The sequence below is a fragment of the Barbus barbus genome (assembly GCF_936440315.1).
Source record: "Barbus barbus genome assembly, chromosome: 1".
Taxonomy (NCBI): domain Eukaryota; kingdom Metazoa; phylum Chordata; class Actinopteri; order Cypriniformes; family Cyprinidae; genus Barbus; species Barbus barbus.
The window spans coordinates 13,603,610-13,626,256 of NC_136729.1; the positions used below are offsets into that span (position 1 = coordinate 13,603,610).

At 42.5% G+C, this 22,647-nt stretch overlaps 2 protein-coding genes across 3 annotated transcripts in view; one reads left to right on the plus strand and one right to left on the minus strand.

Annotated features, from left to right (window-relative positions):
• Positions 1-22,647, minus strand: part of LOC306871418 (neuroligin-2-like) — a gene marked incomplete at its 5' end in the record, with an annotated part of 123,299 nt that overhangs the window by 68,762 nt on the left and 31,890 nt on the right. The window contains one exon of the mRNA XM_079419330.1: positions 10,018-10,167. Coding sequence (XP_079275456.1) covers positions 10,018-10,167 — 150 coding nt within the window. The remainder of the gene's footprint in view (positions 1-10,017; positions 10,168-22,647) is intronic.
• LOC306871426 (uncharacterized protein) lies at positions 816-6,792 on the plus strand. 2 transcript variants are annotated; one of them, XR_013784331.1, is made up of 15 exons: positions 816-2,299; positions 2,397-2,534; positions 2,662-2,697; positions 2,823-2,900; positions 2,989-3,063; positions 3,862-3,927; positions 4,069-4,122; positions 4,205-4,255; positions 4,350-4,398; positions 4,536-4,816; positions 4,988-5,029; positions 5,377-5,537; positions 5,657-5,701; positions 6,002-6,102; positions 6,326-6,790. XR_013784331.1 is itself a non-coding variant. In XM_079419342.1 (15 exons), exons 1-15 carry the CDS (start codon positions 1,996-1,998, stop codon positions 6,448-6,450), a joined length of 1,626 nt encoding a protein of 541 aa, XP_079275468.1. In that variant the 5' UTR covers positions 816-1,995; the 3' UTR covers positions 6,451-6,792. The 2 variants fall into 2 exon arrangements, 1 of the variants encoding a protein (XP_079275468.1); XM_079419342.1 differs by having other exon boundaries at positions 5,657-5,721; positions 6,326-6,792.

Consider the following 22,647-nt stretch of genomic DNA (forward strand, 5'->3'; position numbering starts at 1 on the left):
AAACATTGATGGCATCCCACTTTTTAGAAGTAGTGGTGTGCAATTCTGGCCAATACTGGTGAAGTGTGGCCAATTTGATCCATTTATTGTAGCTATGTTTAGTGGACAACATAAGCCAAGTCCACTTGGGGAGTATCTTAAAGACTTTGTGACCGAGTACAAACATCTCAAACAAAATGGTGTAGTTTATAAAGGCCAGACTTACACTGTCAATATTGATGCTCTGATCTGTGATGCACCAGCAAGGGCATATCTAAAATGTATTAAGGGTCATACGTCCTACGAGAGTTGTGAAAGATGTTTAATCAGAGGTGCTCGTGTTGAGGGAAGAATAGTTTTCAGTGAACAGGAATGCACTTCTCGAACAGATGACAGTTTCTCCAGAGTAGAGTACAGGAACCACCAAACTGATGTCAGCCCCTTCATTGCGGTAGGAATTCCTTGTGTTAGCTCATTTGTGTTAGATTATATGCATATGGTCTGCTTGGGAGTAGTTAGACGCCTGTTAATTTACTTGACCCGTGGCCCAAAAATCTGTCGTTTATCTGTGAAGCAAAAGGATGCAATTTCTCAAAAACTAATTGCACTGAGAGGGAGGATGCCGAGTGAGTTTGCTAGGCAACCGCGGGGTTTACATGAAATAGACAGGTGGAAAGCCACTGAACTACGGCAGTTTTTGCTATACACCGGACCTGTTGCATTGAAAACTGTGTTGTCCCCTGAAAGATACAAACATTTCCTGTCCTTGACAGTAGCCATGTCGATTTTGCTGGAGTCGGATGACAGGATTCGAAATGCCTATCTCCAATATGCTCATGAACTAATGAAACACTTTGTCATGTCCTGTGCTGACCTGTATGGCAAGACCTTTCCTGTATACAACGTACATGGATTACTTCATCTCCATGAAGATGCCATCCACTTCAACTGTTCCTTAAATGACATTTCCTGTTTTCCATTTGAAAACTACCTGCAACAAATCAAGAAACACGTGAGGAGCGGGAGAAGTCCCCTGGAACAAGTTACCAGGCGTCTGTCAGAAATGGAACATTCAGAAGTGAACAAGAGCAAAATGCACTCTAAAGTGTTTTCTTCTGTTAAAGAAAGGGACAGTTGTTTTCTCTTGAGAGATGACAGATTTGCTTTTGTTCGACAGAAAAATGCTGACGGTACCTTTGCTTGTGAAATCCTGCACCAGCGTCACACTTCACCATTATTTCACCAACCATGTAGCTCTGGACTTCTGAATATAGTCTGCATAGCAAATGGTCAGGTCAGGATGAAAAATGGATTACTGCATGAAAGGGATCTGTTCCGCAAGGTGGCCTGCCTCCCACAAGAAACTGGTGGTTCTGTCCTCATACCCCTTCGCCATGGTCTGGAACACTAATATTAAAGGTTGAATTATTTTATTCTTTTAGCTATATCCCAGCAGGGGTTATCATAGCTGATCACCTGTTTCCATCTGTTTTTTTTCTGCATCAACCTCAGTGACTCCTGCCACCTGCCTGTCCTTACTCACGCATCCATAAACCTCTCCTTGCCTCCCTCTCTCCTCATGCCACAATATCCTACTCCCAATTTAACCCTCATCCCTCTTCCGCACGTCACAACCCTCTCAACCTCACCTTTCTTGCTTTATCCACTAACTTAACCTGGGCTGACCCTCTAATGTAGTCATTAGTGATCTTATCACTCCTAATGAGAATCGTCGCATATTCATTTCTGCCACCTCCAGCTCAGAGTTGTCTCTTCTAACATGACAATTGGGGATTTGTTGAATAGGGTTCAAGTCATTTTCTATGCCATTGCACCTGCAATTCGCTTTGTATAAGATTGTCTGCTACAGTGGTTCTCAAAGGGTTCTATGGACCCTCTGGATTCCTTAATTGGGTTCTAAGTTGGACTCTTATAGGTCTGCAAAGTTGAGAGTGAACAAATGGAACCTAATGGAACCGTAAGGGTCCATTTGGTTCCAGTTGTTTGTTCAAAGTTATGAGGGACTTTGAAATTAAAAAGTTGGCGAACCACTGGTCTACTCAATGCGTAATGACAATATTACTTCTATTAACATTCATATGCTGTCCTTTCCAGGTCATGTACGCGAGGGCTGTTTGGAAAGAGGGTGAACGAGAGGAGGAGGGTGTAGTTCCTGACAATTGGATCGACAGGAACAAGAGAACTGTTAGATGGCCACGTAATATGAGCAGCACAAAAACAGAAAGAGCTCTAAAGGACAGAATTAACCCCCAGGAAGACTGGATGGTTTTCCCTTTAATCAAAATAAAAATGACTTCAGGCAAGTTTTGCTTTGAAGAATCGAATATTTAATATTTATATCAAAGTCAAAATTGTTGAAGAATTTTTTTTTTAAGGTTGAATTGTCTAACTTCTAGCTAAGCGTCGTGAATGTGACAACTACAACCTGACCAGTCAGGCAGAGGAGGAGGAGGAGGATGATGATGAGGAGGTGGCGATTAGATCAACGAGGAACCGCACTAAAAAAGGACTTCCAGAGGATTTTGTAAGAAATGGTATATTTGTCATTCTCAAGTAATTTATACTTTTTTTTTTTTTTATTTTTTTTTTTTTTATTATACACGTTGCCACAAATTGGGCCTCAAATTTTAGACATCAATGTTTATGAAGATTTTTTTGCAGAATTTACAGATTCAGATGAGGAGGAGAGCATCAGGGGTAATGATTTTCTATTATGAATTTATAATTTCAGTTTCAAAATGAATAAAATTCTTAAATAACTTTTTTATGGGGGGGAGGGGGGGTGCATATGCTTATTTTTACTTTATATTGCCTCTTTATAGGTGTCAAGCTACCCGATTACCCTACTGCACCAAAGAAGCTGCAGCCCATTCAGGACACCAACATGTTACACAATGCTTGTGAGTACTGATGGCAACTTATAAAGCATGTTAATGTGTTGTCGTGGAAACACAACATGATAGTTACAGGCTGATTCATGTGTTTCAGCCTCTGAAGATGAAGCCATGGCTGTCCAAGCGGAGTGTGCAGACAGATCTGGGGCCAGTGAAATGTCCACTCGTCGTGAGTATTTACTTTTCCCTTTGCACCAACCATCCCATTGCACAAAGTTAAAGTCCATTCAAGATGAGTAGTTTCTCACTGCTTGAGAATTAAGCATGGTAATGACTTAAGTATTCACAACATTGTAGTTACAGGCTGTTTCACGTGTGGTAGGCAAGCTGGAGAGGGGCGGGGATGACCGCTAGGAATCTCAGCAAATCATGTCATTCGGGACAAATGAAATGATTGGTCAGGCGTTTCTCTGAGCCATATGAGAATATAATATTGATGAGTTTCAAGACCTGGTGGATTTCTCTTAAATTTTTATGTGCTTTTAGCTTATTAAGAGCATTTTAAGTTAACAAAAGAAACGTCTAAAATTGCCAGAAATGTAAGTAGTGTTTTAAGTAAGGGGAAGTCGGGGCCTAATGGTTAGAGTCGGACTCGTAATCCAAACGTTGTGGGTTCGAGTCTCGGGCCGGCAGGGATTGTAGGTGGGGGGAGTGAATGTCCAGCGCGCTCTCCACCCTCAATACCACGACTGAGGTGCCCTTGAGCAAGGCACCGAACCCCCAACTGCTCCCCGGGCGCCGCAGCATAAATGCTGCCCACTGCTCCGGGTGTGTGTTCACGGTGTGGGTGTGTTCACTGCTGTGTGTGTATGTTCACGGTGTGTGTGTGCACGTTGGATGGGTTAAATGCAAGCATGAATTTCGAGTATGGGTCACCATACTTGGCAGTATGTCACTTCAATTTCACTAAATATTAATTTGGTATATACTACATGAAAGTACTTATAGGCTGACTCATGTGTTTCAGACTCTGTAAATCAAACCTTGGATGGCCTTGTGGAAGCTGCAGGATCTCGGTGCAGGGAAATGTCCCGTGAGTATTCACTTTATCCATTGCAACAACAATTGCAAAAGTCTATTCAGGACAAAGTGTTACTCTCTGCTTGAGAATCAAGTATTGAATTGATTTCTTTACACACAAGACAGTAGTTACAGGCTCAATCACATGTTTCAGACTTGTCTGGCCTGATGGAGCGTGCCAATGCAGGAAGGGAAACGTCGACACCCAGTAAGTATCCATCACAACTAATGCTCACCTTTTTTGTTTCATTTCAATAATGCATCTTTGAATAATCTTTGTCTTTTTTCAGGCTCTCTAAATGCAAGCACAACCCCTCTGCGAAGAGAGCTTTCAAGACCCAGTGAGTATTCATCTCATCACACTTTAAACAGTCACTTTTTACATTTTTTTTTTCAGGCCTTGTGAAATTGAAGAACATTCTTTGTGTTTTTCAGGATCTGGACATGTAGCAAGAGGTTGGGACAGGGATGACTATCGCTCAAGGTAAAGAAACTGGATAAGGCACAGCGTCAGTAGCAACTGTCCTCTACTGGTCTCCAGCCCTTGTTGTTGGCCAACCAGTAGGGGTATGTCAGATAAAGAAATGTCCAAGTGATTAAAATAAATTTAAATGATACTAGGTCCAGCGGTGGATCCAGCATCAGGTCCAGACATAGTGATGTCTCCAGATACAGGTCCAGGTCCAAGTCCTGGCACAGTGATGGTTTGAGACATGCCGGCAAGTCCAGACATGATGTGTCACGACACAGGTCCAGACATGAACTATCACGCCATAGTGACACCTCCAGATCCAATGACAGACACCGTAGTGATGCCTCCAGGCCCCCCTCCAGGTCAAGTCATGATGAAAGATCACGGCACTGTGATCTCACCAGCCCCCCTTATGAAAGGCCAAGGCATGGTGAGTTGTGTAAGACCACAAATTTCATCTAAGCATTTTGCAATTCAGTGAGTAGTGTCGATGCACCCCTAATCATTACAATATTAAATTTAGTATTTTCTCTTCTAATGCGACCAAATCTATTGAAAGTTGTCATTTGGTAATTTCTAAAACGGACTTTCTGTGGTGCAGATGCCGAGAACGGAAGATGGACATTCCCATTGCCTTGGGATGGTAAGTATTGATCTATTGGCAGTGTGAGACGACAGGACACTGAGCAAGAGAGAGAGACTGAAACTTCTTATAGTACCACTGTCTCTCTTTCTCTACTATTCCCTCTGTCCTCACAAACTGCTTTTGAATTATAGCAGTGGCTTGGTTTTCTACCGTCAATTGTAGGGTGGTTTCTATCATGAGACATTTTGTCTGAGCCTTTTTTTTTTTTTTTTTTTTTTAACTCCAACTCTACCTACTGTATTAATAACAAACACTGAAGCTGATTACAAAAACAATTGTGAACCAGCTAGCTAGCCTTGCTATTCTAATTGGAGACAACCATCGTAATCAAATGTTTATTTCAGTGTACCAGAAAAAGGTCTTAAACATGCTGGTTGACCTCCGCAACTGCTATAAACAAGCACAACCTGCCACTTCAGCCATGCACATTGAAAGGATGGAGACCTTAGAGGATTTTGAGAGAGAGGAGCAACGCCTCAGTGATGCACAAGCCTTTGATACCCTGGTAGGTTTTACAATTCTGGAAGTAATTGATAGCTTAGCATAACACAATACAGTGCACTCGTACACTGTTAGGTTCCTCTGGTGAGTACCAGTCAATTTTATCATAATTTATTCCAACAGGTGCTACAGATTTCAAGAATTGGAGGGAAGAACACCAAGGACTGTGTCCACAAAGTCCTGGACAGGCATGTTTCTACATACAGTATGAAGTGTGTGTGTGATAGGGTGGTGTTCAATGTTTTTTTGGGTGTGGACCAGACTGCAAGTGTTCATTTGCCTTTTCCTTGCTTAACCCTTGTGTACCTTCACAACACAATGCATCGTCAGCTTATAGACCAGCTGTTCTTGACAAGATTTGTTGTAGAGGGTTAAAAGGAGGGATGTAGTATAAAGGTTTTATGTGATGCGTAATGTTATTCATACGTATAATTTGTTGATTTATAAATGTAATTTATTTTTCTTTAGGCTCTTCACTAATGCCCTGATGGCGCAATTCAATATGAAGGGGAAGGGGAAAAAGGGAAAGAAATCTTTGGAGAAGTCACAGGTTTATAGAGCAATAAAAGGTAAGCCTGTGTTTCATGTTGACCAAGGAAATATAATTGGCTCCTGCCAGTCTGAATAATGACTTGATTGGACAAAACAGTTGATGATGTGGTTTTGTATTAATCCAGTATTTGTAATGGATGCATAGTAAACATGTTTTTGCTTACAAATATGGGGACTTGGTGTATGACTGCAGATTGCCTTTGCATACTTCTAATCATTTGTCTTTTTCTACTTGAGCAGATGCAGTCATGAAATTTGATGTCACCGCAACAGAGGACTTCATAAGGATAACCGCTTCAGAGCATCTGAAGCATGCACCGCAAAGAAGTGGAGGTGGAGGACACGCAGCAGTCACTCAGGACTGATTATCCATTGTGGAGAATCTTTTGTACATTGTCCTTTCCTGTTTTAATATAGTTGGTTATGGTTCAATTTTACCACACAACACATTTGGTTTAACACTTTATTTTTTATTATTGTACATTTGTTGTGGTACAGACCCACGCAAGGTGGGCTGTGAAACTTTTATTTTTTGTACCACCTGTTGATTTTACAAATTGTTTAGGTTACGATGCACAACATTGTATGCAAGCCATTCAATTATTTTCCTTGATTTTAATGGTAGTTGGCAGGAAATTTAACTAGTCAAAACATGTTAGTGACGTTTGTGCCAGTTAAAAACAATAAAGATGGAAATAAGTGAGTGGTAATTGAGTTGTGATTTATTTGTAAACCTGTTTATAACTGTAGTCCCATGTTTCCAGAAGGTGAAGGACCTTTTTCCTGTAGCTTTGTTTGGCTCAGCTGCAGGATTGAATTGGAAGTGCACTACACCTTTGTATGCTTTTCCATTTATCATGTGCTGCTGAGACCATCAAATGAAGCTATAGGAAAATGAACTTGAACAGTATGCCACCTTCTGAAATGGGACTACAGTTATGTACAGAGCATATAAGCAATATAAATTGATGTCTAAAATGAGTTGTAGTATTATGTAGAAAAGACGTCCACAACGACCACATTTGGCCTACATTTAGCCCTTATACGGAGGTCCTGTGGACGTCAATATTGGACGTTCGGTAGACGTTGGAAAAAAGACGTCATCTGGCGTCACAGTCTGCACCTTCAGGGGACCAAAATTGGACGTTCAAAAATGACGTACAAAAGACGTCGTTTGGACGTGTCTTTGCGCAGTGGGAATCTGCATGAATATATCACACTTCAATATTTCAGTCTTGTAAAACAATAAAAGAGAGAAAGAGAGAGGAAATAAGAAAGGATTTAGCACTTTAACTCAAAAACGCTTTCATAAGACCTCATATTACCCCTAAGAAACTCTCACACTTCTGAACTATGCGTATTCAGTTTGCGGTCAAAACTAATGAAGAAACTCAATCTAATGACAATAGCAGGTAGCTTTCCTGGGGAGCTATTCTGATCCAGCATTCACTTTAAGCGACTCTTATATAATAAGACCAATTAAGCAGAAAATGACTTATAACCTGTAATTGGTGCACAGTGGGATCCGCTGGTGCTCTTTTCTGTAGAAAATTAATGGCTCAATTCACCCAGATTTAACCATTTACTAAAAGTTAACTATCTTGACTAGACCACTAAAAGTGCCCCCACATTAGTGTTGTGTAGCCAGAAATGTTGCCTGGCATTTAATGCTCATCTCATTCCATCTTCTCGCCACAATTTCTAGTCACTGACATACTGTTAATATAAACAAATGAAAATGAATCAGTGAATTGGTTCATCAGACAAAAACTTCTGCTTGATGTAGATGATTGACACATAAAACATGAACCTTCCAAATGCCCAAGTGAACAGTCCAAATGAACTGACTCACTAAAATGAAATAACTGAAGTAAAAAAAAAAAAAAAAAACATGAATCCCATAGTTGCCTCCAAAAACATCAGAGTTGTGCATCTCCATAACTGATGCTGAGGCGATACGAGGCCAACGATAAAATACATTAATGATAGATATGAAGTAGATATGGATACAATACGATACGATTCACTCCTATTATGATGCAGTGCGATGCGATTTCGATTCAATTCAACAAATACATTACGTACCTTACAGCATGATTCGTGGCAGTTTCAAAGTGAAATGTCCAGAGAGTGGTGCTATAACACGTTCAATACGTGACCGTGACACGTTTTTAAGTATCAGTTTTCAAATCACAAAAGATGTTAAAATTGTTTTTGAAGTCATAGCATAATATTCTGCAAGCAATTGTGATAAAATTAGCCTTTATAAAAACAAAACTCTGTACCTGCTAGGGACGGGAATCTTCAGGCACTTCACGATCCGATCCGATTACTGGTAGGTCACGATCTGATTCCAAAATGATTCTTGATCTACATTTTTTCCACAATTAATTCTTCTGCTGTGCAAATACATCTTTACAACATTACATCTTAACCAAAATTGCAGTTTCTATGTTTTTTGTTTAATTAATAATAATTCATTACATTCAGGGCTGGCCCGTGGCATAGGCGACATAGGCAGTTGCCTAGGGCGCAAAATGACTGGGGGGCACCGCACGAAAGGTTTTTTTTGTTTGTTTTTTTTTTCTGCATTTTCAAAAAAAAAAAATCTGCATTTTCGGAATTTTTTAGTAGGGGGTGGGGGGCGGAAATCTAAAATCTCGCCTAGGGCACCAACAGAGCCTGGGCCGGCCCTGATTACATTTATATAGCGCTTTTCTGCTTTTCCAAGCACTCAAAGTGTTCTACATTGTCAGGGGGCATCTCCTCGTCCATCACTAGTGTGCAGCATCCACCTGGATGATCTACCTGGTATAATTTTATATCAAATTTATTTTGTGCAAAATTTACATTATTATTTTTTTTATTATATAAGCAGGCTACTTTTTAAAACAATTACTTATTTAAAATAAGTGTTCAAGTATCCGAAAGTTCACAGACAATAGTTACGTTTTTTTATTTTTTTCCTCAGCATTATTGCCGTTTGATTATTACTGATGAGATCATAGACAGTGGCAGCTTTAACAGGCTGCATTCACACTAATGCACAGATCTATTTCGATATATCAAATGTTTTGTCCTGCTCTGAAAACATAATTGACTGTGTTTACATCAATTTCATATAAAAGTATTCAAAAATGCAAGTGCATTTAACCGCAGCTGAAATCGAGCTTCAGGACAAACAAACCCAAAGCGCACGTGAAAGTCTGTCAGTGCGCGAGTTTCGTTCATCTAATAGTACTGCATTCCAAACGGTATAAATGAAAGCATAACTAAAGCATATTTAAAGTAAAACACGGCGGGTGGATGCACACACTGTCAAGCAATGTTCATGTGTCTCACAGCGCAAATTCTGTGCAATGAAGCCCGCCACATCTCTAGCATGCACACGTGCCATATTCGGGGCAAAAAACAAACAAACTCAGAATCGATTCAGAATCGTTGAAGAGAGAATCACAATGCATCGGAGAATCAATCTTTTTCTCCCACCCCTAGTACCTGCAAATCATACTTTGTGTGAAAAGGAATAAAAGTTGTTGGAGTTTTACTGCCTCTAGTGTTCAACTAGAAACTGCAGTGATTCGTACATATACAGTAGGTAGCCTACGTTTTTTCAGTTTTGTAAAAATGTATATAGAGGCACGTATTTCAATGAGCCTATGTTGCAACAATGATACATCTTGAATTATGATGATACATCGTGAATCACAAAATACAATCGTGAAACAAATGCCAACTTGTATCCGATGCACACTTTTTAAATCAATGCATTGCATTGTTAACTTTTATGCCGATGCACCGATGCTTACCATCCCTATTAAACATGATATAAAAATGTGTGAAAAGGCCCAAAATAAAATAAGAAATGTTCTGATCTGCCATATGGAGCGGATTCTGTGCTCCCTGTGATTTCATAAATGAAGTACACTTACCCAGAACTCCCAGCCTATAGTTCATGGTGACTACAATGACGTTCCCATATGCCGCAAGCACACTGGCGTCAAACATGTTTCCGGTTCCTTCCATGTAAGAGCCACCGTGAATGAACAGCATGACTGGTTTCTTCCTGCGGTCACGGATGTCTAAAAAAAGTCAAAATGAGGGGAAAGAGAGTGTTGTGTAAGCGAAAAGCTACAGAAAGATTAAATGATGAGTCACTTTGTGAAAGTACACAATTTTTTTATAATTTTTTTTTTTTTTTATCTGAGGGTGATGGTTGGATCCTTTGCGTGTAAATAGCTAGTCGTTAGGTCACTTTAGACACCAATAAGCTCTTATTCCTCACGATATAACAACACATACACACACTAACACACAGAGACAGATGCGGAGGCAGCTGCAATGGAGCGTCGCTATAGTAACTGCCTCAATTTGATTTCCCCATCTACCCAACGGAGGCCATTCCATCAATGTGACTCGCTCCCATTGACTGTTGCCATGGAGATCTATTACACAGACACACATACTTTCACTTTTCTAACCCCTTGACACCTTCAATCACCACCTGAATCTCAGTCAATTTCATTAAAGCAGATAACTGATAAAGTCAGACGCTTAAAGATGCAGCAGGAGCGAACACACACACAAACATAAATGTATCCAAAGCGTTACTAAAGTAGAGCATCAAACAGATGGTCAGTTAAGAAAGATTACTGACTTATTCATCCATAAAACACACACAGACATGTGCTGTCACACATGACTGGAGAGACAAGCAACATGTGCGATTCCAATTGTCACGTGATCCACAAATTTGTTTCAATCATGGTCGAACCAGAACACTTTTCCAAAATTAACTCCGTCATGAAACCTGCCGATGGAAAATATTTCCTGAAACTATATTTTTTATAAAAGTGATCTTTCACCCAAAAACGAAAATTCTTTACTCCATACTAAATAATTGACTTCATAGTGGAAAAAAATACTATGGAAGTCAATGACTACCGTCAACTATTTGGTTTCAAATAATGACAGAATATTCTTGGGTGATTATTTTTGTGTGAACTATCCCTTGAAGACAAAGGAATAATAAAATTAAATTACATTTAAAATTAAATTAGTTGAATATATTTTGATTTTGTTGCTCATAGAATTTTGGTGGTTGGAAACAATTATAGATAGAATGAACAAAAGACAGACCGCAAGATAGATAGAACAACAGATAGAATGACAGATCAAACAATAGAAAAAATGGACTGAACAACTGATTGAAGAACGAATGATAGAATAATAGAATTATCTATCTATCTATCTATCTATCTATCTATCTATCTATCTATCTATCTATCTATCTATCTATCTATCTATCTATCTATCTATCTATCTATCTATCTATCTATCTCTGATGCTTAAACATATTTCTGTCTTATTTCTGTCATGACAACTCCCGGAGTGATTTGCATGATAATGTACATGACAATGTTCATGTTTTTGGTCTTGGCCTAATAGATCTGCTACGAAGCTGCTGCTGCTGTGACAGAGCAGGTACCGAGACTTGCTACTGCCAATACATCCAAAGCATGCTGCTATGAGCATGTAAGAAATACTGCTGCTGCACATATAACTTATATGAATAACCCCCATAGCATACATGAGCACCCCATAGCAGATCTATATAGGTGGAGCTGAGGAAGGTGGAGGGTTTCTGGAGTGCACTGCAAACTGCTACCACAAACATTAGCTAAGTATTTGAATGTTGAGCAGCGAACTCATTGGCTACCCATACAGCAGAGAACCAATAAGCTGTGACGTGATGATGATGTCATTGTCATAATGAGTTAGATCTATCGGACTGCACCATCTAGAGTTTCATGCCAGAGCTTTGTATGTATTGTGCAGTTGTTTCAGTTCCTAATAGTACCTAATACCCACTGGCTAGTAACTTTTTTATTATTTACTTTCCAAAGACATTTTTACCTGCATTTACTGTTTGACGGGTGTTAATTTTGGAGCCTGCCCATGCACATCGTCACATGCCCCCAGAGACGGCATTCAAACAATCAGTCAGTACTGTAGATCTGTGTTCATCATGATTCATTTCCAACCTGTTTTTGCTCCTTTTCCTCACTGCCTCTCTCTAACCCTTTTAATAGATTAATTTCAAGTCTCAATGTGTTCTGTCTTATAACCACCAAAGCATCCTGTTCTTTTATTTTGCCCCCCGGTGTCCTCGCGTCCACACATTAAAACACTGCAAACATACCGTAAAATGGGCGCACAAAGGGAGGGCGAGTAGGTCTGCAAACACACTGAGAAATGGAGGGAGAGAAAGAAAGACACGGAGATTAGAAGGGAGGAAACAGGCCTGATACTGAGGAAAAGTAGGAGAGGGCGTGAAAGGGTACGATCTAAAAAAAGCCCAAAACAAAGAAACATGCATACTTAGATAAACAGCCCACAGGAGCTTGCTGCTCACCTCTGATCCTCTCATGCAGAACGGAGACAATGGTGTGATTAGAAACAAACTTGTGTTTACTGCTCAGCGCATTCGCATGTGTCTGGGTGAACCCACAAACACGTACACAAACTGCCATTATGTCCCTCTGATGGTGGGGAGCCTCTATCTCTTGTGTGAACTTAATTAGCTCTGAATCCATTAGACAGCCACATAGACAATTCCTTCCTCTATTCTCCTGTCATCCGCATCCAATTAAACTGGTGCTAAAACACAATGGCATATTTCTCACTTGAGACAACTCGGCCGATAGGCTGGCTACCGAATTCCATCATAGCTAGTGCTTGTAAATTTGGTGTTTACTAGAGCAAATTCCCAAAAACTGTGATTTTGAAGATATAAATGTGAAATTTATAACTTATTGGGGGGTTAATTTGGTTTTGTATACAAATTTGATTAACAGTCCACGCTTGACAGGACAAAAGACTCATAGTCTATTAGTATGTATGTTGGCTTGACAAAGTTTTTTATAGACCTTATTAACAGCAGAATGATAGATAGGAATAAAAAATTTAATGGAACAATAAAATGAAAGATGGATGGACTGATAAAAATGGATGGATGGACAGCAGTGGGGATTTCTTTAAGACTGCAAGGGAAGCTCGGCTTCCCCTATAATGTCAAAAAATTAATGGTCAAACATATACTGTTGTGTTAACATTTTATTGATTAAAAATGCGTTAGAACACGTTCATCTCGAAGACGAGTTCGTTCAGAATCAGCTACATATAGCAGGTGACTCGATTTCCTTCTCATATATTCCGGTAGCATCAGTGTATTTGCCTGTTGAAGCCCAGCATCCATTGACTTCTATGGGGCTGCTTTGAACAGTTTTTTTCAGTGCTTCGAAACTAGACGCTCATTGGATAAATGCTGCGATTATGTCCCGCCCCCGGACGCTCAGCGTCTCTGGGGGTGAATGGAGGAGTGGGCGGGGCTGGACTCCGGGCTTCTGCGTGATGATTGGATTTGTCGAAAGACTGCATCTCCTTTTGATTGACAGCGATTGTGTCCTATAAGAAGTCGCTGATGCTGAAGAAATTCGAGCCAGTGTTGCCAATTTAGCGACTTTTCAGACCACCCTAGCGACCTTTTCCCCCAAAAGTGACTAGCGACAAATTAGCGAGTCTCTGTGATCGCTGGTACTGCCGCAACGGCGCGAGGTCAGCGCGCACGCACCTCTTTCTCTGTTCAGTGAGCGGCTAAGAGGAGCAGCGCGTTCAGTTCAAATAGATATTATGTTGCTTCTCTAATTTTACATGCAAATATAGCCGAAATCACAGCACAGGAATTGTCTTGTCTTATCTTGTGTGTATTATTTGATTTCATCAGACGACGGCTCGATTATAAATTAGGATTTTTGTGCAGACTAATTTCTTGGGAGGGAGAGCTGGTTATGTATTCTTAAAGGGCTGCGTTACAGTCACTATTTCATATTTATCCCGTTGACTGACAACATAAACAGTAAAATATATAAAGGAAAAAAGTTTTATTGAGAATTTGGCTGCATTAAAATACAGTATGAGCACAGAGAGACAAACAAATGTAAAAGGCAATATGACGTGATGACGTCATGAATATGCTAATTAGTGCATGACGTCATCAGCTACTTTCCATCGAAAGAAGTTGGCAACACTGATTCGAGCTCAGTCCCATAGTGGACTTTGCAAGTGTAGTCAAAAGACAAACTGCTGCAACCTATTTCTTGATATTTGCTTGGCGAAATTGCTGGCCAATTTTCATTATACATTTCACACAATTATACACCACATTCCTTGTTTCAGTTTAACCTAATTCCCACATTTCCTCCATCGAGTTTAATGTTTTTTTTAGATCGTTTGTTCATTCATTCATTCATACAGTAGGCCAGGCGGTGAACTAGCCAGCTAGCAAACTGCACACGATGGCAGAATTTACGTATAAATAAATGGACAATTTTTATGATGTAGGCCGAAAATGAGCTTCCCCTCTTTGAAAGACCAGCAGCCGCCACTGATGGACAGATGGATGGAGATAGAAAGAATGACAGACAGACATAGATGATATCAATGATGACAGAATATTCTTGGGTGAATATTTTTGGGTGAACTATACCTTTAAGATCAAGGAATAAAAAAAATAATTACATTTTAAATTATATTAATTGAAGACATTTTGATTTTGTTGCTCATAATTCTGGTGGTTGGAAAAAAGTTAAACAGACTGATAGATAGATCTACTAATAGACAGACAGATAGAGATAGACAGTCAGATAGATGGACAGACAGATAGATAGACAGGCAGACAGCATTTCCTTGGATCAAACCCATGACCTTGATGTTGCTAGCATCATGTTCTACTGTTTAACTCATGAACACTGTAATCATCATGGACAACATAAATAATAATAATAATTTTTTATAACATGATTGTCACGGAATGACCCTCGGACAAAGGAAATGATGGTTAAAACAGGGGAGTTTATTGTCAACAACTGATGCGGGTGCAGAGAAAAGGTGAGTAACTTGATGATAGGAAGGTATTCTTGACTAGACGGAGATGACGACTGTGGTTCTTGGTTAGCAGGAGATCGTGGAGCGGAGAAGGATGGAAGCACACACCTCAGAGTTGAAATGGAGCGTGATCCTGGAGCTGCGGAGACGATGGAGCTGGGAGAGGGAGACAACACTAAAGAAGAGACAACAGGTGAGTGAAGCAGGTAAGTATCTCAATGAATCTGGGAAGTTTCAGAGAGAGGGTCCACAATGTCGAGACGAGATCGGACATTGAGTGAAGTGAGGTGTGTGCTTTTGAAGGTTGGCTGATGAGGGTGCTGATGACTTGCAGGTGTGTTGAATTAATACTCCGGTGAAAGTGAGCGTTGTGATTGGGTGATTGAGCCTGACCGATCTGTGACATAACCCCCCCCTCCACGGCCCGCTCCTGAGGGCCGAGGACCCCGATGTTGTGGTGGTCTACCTCTCCCTCGGGGTCCTGGAAGGTCTGGGTGGTTCGAGTGGAAATCCTCCAGTAGCGTGGGGTCGAGAATGTCATCTCTGGGGATCCAAGAACGTTCCTCTGGACCGTAGCCCTCCCAATCCACGAGATATTCTAGGTGATCACCACGGCGCAGGGAGTCCAGAATCTCGTGGACCGAGTAGATGGTTCCTTCCTCCTGGATTAACGGGAGAGGGGGATCCACTGTCGGGCCAGGCTCTGTGGAAACAGGAGGATGAAAAGGTTTAAGGAGTGACACATGAAATGAAGGATGAATTCTGTAATGGGAGGGAAGTTGGAGTTGATATGTGACAGGGTTGATCTGCTTCGTGATCTTGAAGGGACCAACGTATCTGGGACTGAGCTTCTTACAGGGCAGGCGCATCCTGATATCTCGGGTAGACAGCCAAACCTTCTGACCCGGTTGGAAAGAGGGAGTTGTGGCCCTACGAAGGTCGGCTGTCATCTTGGTTCTGCGCACTGCCCTTTGCAGCTGATGGTGTGCTGCGTCCCAGACTCTCTCGGAACCAGTAATCGACAGATGGTACAGCAGATGGTTCCCCTGACCAGGGGAACAGGGGAGGCTGGAATCCGAGAACGCACTGGAAGGGAGTGAGTCCAGTGGATGGTTGACGCAGAGAGTTCTGTGCGTACTCGGCCCAACCTAAAAACTGGTTCCAAGAGTCCTGGTGGCCATGGCAGAAGGTTCGCAGGAATCTACCGACTTCCTGAATTTTCCTTTCCATCTGCCCGTTGGACTGAGGATGATACCCAGTTGACAGGCTTATGGTCACACCTAGGAGGGAGAAGAAGGCTTTCCAGACTCTGGATATAAATTGGGGACCTCGGTCTGACACGATGTCTTCTGGGATTCCATAGTATCTGAAGACGTGGTTAAACATTAATTCTGCTGTTTCCATGGCTGTGGGAAGGCCCTTGAGGGGTAGGAGTCGACAGGATTTTGAGAATCGATCAATGATTACAAGGATGCATGTGTGACCATCCGAGGGGGACAGATCCGTGATGAAATCAACTCCTAGGTGTGACCATGGGCGATTTGGGACAGGCAGCGGAAGGAGCTTGCCGGATGGAAGATGGCGCAGACTCTTTGAGATGGCACAGTCGGGACAGCCCTGGACGAACCTTCTCACATCCCTCGCCATGTTGGGCCACCAGAAGCGATCTTTTAGCAGCGAGAGGGTGCCGTTGGCCCCTGGGTGGCCAGTGCCCAGAGATGCGTGAGTGGAATGAATCAGAGGGGTGCGTTGTGTTCTGGAGACATATTGCAACCCCTGTGGACAGCCCGGCGGAGTGGCTGCGGAGGCGAGAAGCGGGACTGGAAGTCCATTGGATTGGGTTGACGAAGATCTTCTTGGAAATGATAGTTTCAGGTTCCTCACTGACCTCTTCCGGAGCGTGTAGGTGAGAAAGGGCATCCGCCTTGATGTTCTTTGGACCTGGACGTTATGAGATGGTAAAAATAATGCCCATCTAGCTTGCCGCGGGTTAAGTCGTTTGGCATCTCCCAAGTACTGGAGATTTTTATGGTCAGTGAGTACCAGGAATGGGTGTTGAGCACCCTCCAGCCAATGCCTCCACTCCACTAGGGATAATTTGATAGCCAGAAGTTCTCTATTGCCGATGTCGTAGTTTCTCTCCGCAGGGCTGAGCTTGCGGGAGAAGAAGGCGCATGGATGGAGCTTGGCTGGTTTCCCCTGCTGCTGAGAAAGCACCGCTCCTACCCCGGTGGTGGAGGCATCGACCTCAATGGTGAAGGGCCTGTTGGGGTCTGGATGGACCAGGAGCGGCGCACTGGTGAAGGCTCTCTTGAGGGTCTCGAAGGCTTCAGTGGCTGTCGGGGACCAGGACAGAGATTTGGGCTTGCCTTTCAGCAGACTGGTGAGTGGATTGGTGATGGAGCTGTAGTTATGGATGAATCTGCGATAAAAGTTGGAGAATCCGAGGAATCGTTGAAGTTCCTTGATGGTGGTTGGAACTGGCCAATTCCTGATGGCCTCAACTTTCCCCTCGTCCATCTGGATGCCGCTGTGATCGATGACGTAACCAAGGAACGACACTGAGGACTGGTGGAAGGAACATTTCTCGGCTTTCAGGAAGAGATTGTAGTCTCTCAGGCGCTTCAGGACCTCCGCAACGTGGTGGCGATGGTCGGCCATGCTCCGGGAGTAAATTAAGATGCCATCTATATAGACGAGGACGAATCGATGGAGATACTCCCGGAGAACCTCATGCATGAAATCCTGGAACACGGAGGGGGCGTTTACTAATCCGTACGGCATGACGAGGTACTCGTAGTGGCCAGTAGGGGTGATGAAGGCGGTTTTCCACTCGTCCCCCTCACGTATCCGGATGAGGTTATACGCGCTGCGGAGGTCCAACTTGGTGAACACAGCGGCTCCAAAGAGATGTTCCAAGGCCGCTGGGACGAGGGGAAGAGGATACCGGAATTTAACGGTGATTTTATTGAGTGCCCGGTAATCAATGCATGGCCGCAAACCTCTGTCCTTTTTGGCCACGAAGAAGAAACTCGAAGCAGCAGGGGACGTGGACGGGCGAATGTAGCCTTGTTGTAGAGCCTCCTCGATGTACTCCTCCACGGCCTTCTGTTCGGGGAGTGATAATGGATATATCCTCCCTCTGGGCACTGACTCACCTTGAAGCAGATCAATGGCACAGTCCCATGGCTGGCGCGGGGGTAACTGGGAGGCCCTCTTCGGGCAGAACACATCTTTGAAGGAGGCGTAGCAGGGAGGAATTTCTACCGACTGTCTTTCCAGTGGGCTCTCGATGGAGGTAGAGTTAACTTGGAGTGGAAGTGATTGAGGTGACTTGGGTTGAGGTGAATGTGGGAAACAGTCAGGGAAGCAGTTACTGCCCCACTTCCGGACCTCACCAGTACCCCAGGAGATGACGGGATCATGTTGCACGAACCAGGGGCGCCCTAAGATCACATCAGCGGTGGAATCCTCCAGAACCAGTAGATGTAAGGTTTCCTTGTGTAACAGGTGAAGAGGACCCACGCAGTGACGCACCTGTCTTCGGCTGAGGAGTTTGCCAGTTACTGATTGGACTTGGAAGATGGTCTTATGGTCAAAAGTGGTGAGGGGTTGCATGTTAACAATATCTGGATTTATGACACTCACCAAAGGTCGTGGTGGACGAATGGGGCATGCAGCGATCCCATGCCTACAGGAGCCACAATACAGACATAAACCCTGGGTCAGCCGCCTCTGCCACTCAGAACAGGACAATCGGGTATGGTCAATTTGCATGGGTTCATGATCTGGTTCTGGAGGGCTGATGGAGTCGGGCCGGCGAAGGAGTGGAGCGCAAGGAGGTGACCGCTGTTCCTCATAGCAAGATAGCATACGGCTGGCACATCGGATGGAGAGTTGTATGAATCCCTCGAGACCACACGAGTCATCATAAGCAGCGAGTTGGAGCCGCAATCGAGGTTCTAGACCTTGACGGTATGTAGTAAGGAGCGAGCGCTCATTCCAGCCACTGGCTGCTGCAAGGGTGCGGAATCTCAGAGCATAATCCTTCACGGGGAGAGAGCCCTGGCGGAGATGGTAGAGTTGCTCACTGACTGTGGGATCACTTGCCGGTCTACCAAAAACCTCCCTGAAGTGAGCAATAAAAGCATCATAAGACAAAGTTATCAGACCAGCCTGTGCAAATATGGTTTCAGCCCACTGGAGCGCTCGTCCTCTCAATAGGGAAATCAGAGATGCAATCTTGCTCCTTTCAGTTGGATACAGCTGTTGTTGCATCTCAAGTACCAGCGAACATTGGAGCAGGAATCCGTTGCACTCCTCCGCCAAGCCAGAGTAGGGCGCTGGTTTGGCCATGGGACTGGTAAGCACCGGAGTAGAAGAACTGGTGTGCCGAGTGTCCGGTGGTGCAGGAGGTGGTGGTGCTGGCGATGGAGTGAGAACCCGCTTGAGGGCATCCATGATCTCCTGGAACGGGTCGGATGCACTCATATTGTTGACTCCTTTGTGGGTCCGATCTTCTGTCACGGAATGACCCAAGGACAAAGGAAATGATGGTTAAAACAGGTGAGTTTATTGTCAACAACTGATGAGGGTGCAGAGAAAAGGTGAGTAACTTGATGATAGGAAGGTATTCTTGACTAGACGGAGATGACGACTGTGGTTCTTGGTTCGCAGGAGATCGTGGAGCGGAGAAGGATGGAAGCACACACCTCAGAGATGGAATGGAGCGTGATCCTGGAGCTGCGGAGACTGGAGGAGACGATGGAGCTGGGAGAGGGAGACAACGCTGAAGAAGAGACAACAGGTGAGTGAAGCAGGTAAGTATCTCAATGACTATGGGAAGTTTCAGAGAGAGGGTTCACAATGTCGAGACGAGATCGGACATTGAGTGAAGTGAGGTGTGTGCTTTTGAAGGTTGGATGATGAGGGTGCTGATGACTTGCAGGTGTGTTGAATTAATACTCCGGTGAAAGTGAGCGTTGTGATTGGGTGATTGAGCCTGACCGATCTGTGACAATGATATGGTGACAGAAATGGCAAAGTCCTGTTTTTCTATCATACTTTTCTAGAGGATTAACTGAGATTGTTGCTATTTTTGCAGACGGTAAAACAAGAGTTACTTTTCTTGGTTATAAAAAACGTAATGGCAAATCAACATAAAACTCAGCTATTACAGCTGTGGAAATGAACTCTGATTTTCCTCAGTCCCTGAGTCACATCGTTACACTGAATGAAAGAAGACCCACCACACAACTGAAAGAATGAAGAAGAGGATGAGAGGAGGAAGACGGAGAGAGATTACAGGAGGGAGCTTTTGGTGAGGTGTAGGGGGTTTGAAGGAGCAGAAAACAGGGCATTTGAGAGACTGACAATCAACACTTAGACTACAGGCTGCAGTCAGACTGTCTCTCAGTGTCTCTTACACATGGATCAATATCGTAAAGAGCACTCAGAAGGATAAGATGGAGACAGAGAAAAATATTGCTTTAATGTACATTGGGTCTGCAGTAGGGGTTATGAATGCTTCGTGCTGCCTTAAAATGCACATATATGCAGATGCACCTTTTTATTTCACATACATTTACTGTACATGCAAAGACCAAAAGAATTCATACAAGAACTCATACAAGCTGCTCTTTTCTATACAAGTAAACTAGACATTGACTAATGAATGTCAAGCTCCAGAAAATGATGGAATTTTCATTTTGGGGTGAACTATTCACTTATGCTCATTTAAGCACAGCAGCACTGTTTGTATGTGATCACAGTTTCTCTGAATTCAAGACAGAAGAATCCCCAGTAACATTCTTGCTACTGAAGAAAGAGGGAGGGGGTCAAATATAGTAAAGAAGAGCGAGAGAAGGGTTTTTCTCTGAAACAAAGCCCTCCCTATCTTTTCATCCCTGTGGCCTCCTCATACAGCCACAGAAACAAGAGGACTATTCATCTTATTTTTGATCTCTTACTATTGGACTTATGAACTCCATCACTTCTTTTTGTACACTCGTTTTCACTTTTGTTTTCCCCATATTTGTATTTTTCAGTATCCACAACATTCTCCCCTTCTTTTCTAAATTTCAAAAATATGCACCATTCAAAATTATTATTATATACACCACTTAAAATTATTTCATTATTTATTCACTCATATGCTTTTATATTTTTCTGTGGAACATATAAGGATAATTTCCACACTCCTCTTTTCACATCCAGTTTTTAGTCAATATTCACATCTGTCAAGCTCCAAAAAAGACAAAAAAGCCCTATAAAATGAGTCTATATGATAATTCCACAAAATTCATATCATACCTTTGTGAGTAATTGTCCTGAAATGTAAGTTATTCACTGATAATCTTACCATCACTGAGGTGTTCATTTGAGAATCAGATCTCTGAATCTTTCAACTCTAATCGACTAACATACATTATTTTGATTTAAGTGCTCACTTAAATGGCGGATTATTATTAATATAGCATGCAAATCATATGGACCACATTTATGTTACTTTTAGAGCTTGATTTTAGAGGATGACAGTTGTGGTTCATGTGGTTTCCATGAACTTACTATGAGCTGCATAAAGATTCTTCATAAAATTCTCATATAAAGAAAACTATAGGGTGAACTATCCATTTTAAATTTTTCTCATGCTATCACTTGGCACTCGTCTTTTGCTCTCTCTCCTTGACTTCTTACTGGGCTTCCAAAATAGCATGCTTAAACTGAGCTGACTTGTTCAGGATCAATTACTGAGATCTAGTCGTGCAGAAGTTGTTCAACAGTGAATAACAACCACGCACATTAACACCCACCCAAATCAAGCACACATGAACTATCACAAAAAAGCACGCATGAAGGCCTCATTTTTCAATTACTTTTCTTGCTCATTATTTTTCAACCTCATTCTTCTTCTGCTTCTTCTTCTTCCCCCACTTTCTCTCTTCTCTTTCTCCCTTGCATGCTCACTCTTGTTTATTTCAGGATAATGGCAAGACAAACAATAATAGACTGGACTCTTCTGGCAGTCGTTGTGGGAATGTGTGTGTGCGTGGAGGAGTCCTAATTTAACCTCGCTAAGTCCCTGTCTCCCCTTTCTCCATAAACTTCCTCTCATCCAGCAAGCTCCATTTAATTGGCAGTGAATTCTGGGGGAATCCATCCTCCTCTCATTTAGATTACAGCGAAGCGCTGTGAAGAGTACCGCTGTCTGGCCTGTTGACAAGAGAGAAGCATCGCTGACTGGTGAACCAGAAAAAACACAGCATCCTGTTTAAGTCTGCTATTGGACCCCATGAATTTACTTGTAGGATTCACTAGGTCTGTATTGAGAAATGAGAAAAAAGTTTCAGAGAAAACTTATCTGCATGTGGTGTTGGGTAAATGAGCTTTATTAAGTGAAAAGACTGGTCATTTAAAGACATTTCCGAAACACTACAATTCTCAGTGGAAACAGTGACAGATATTGATCACACTTTTAAAATTTCCAGCTTTAATTTAAGGCCCATTGAAGTGCGCGCACACACACACACACACACGTTTACTTATCTAAATGGGGACATTACATAGACAATGTATTGTTTTTATATAGTTATAGATTTTATAAAGTAATCCGGACC

What these genes read in the sequence shown, in the direction of transcription:
- LOC306871426 (XM_079419342.1), top strand. Translation starts at nt 1,996, where the DNA reads ATGAGGGACTTTGAAATTAAAAAGTTGGCGAACCACTGGTCTACTCAA. An exon ending in CAGTGAAATGTCCACTCGTC is followed by an intron (nt 3,064 to 3,861) that starts GTGAGTATTTAC and finishes CATGTGTTTCAG; the next exon opens with ACTCTGTAAATCAAACCTTG. An exon ending in TCGGTGCAGGGAAATGTCCC is followed by an intron (nt 3,928 to 4,068) that starts GTGAGTATTCAC and finishes CACATGTTTCAG; the next exon opens with ACTTGTCTGGCCTGATGGAG.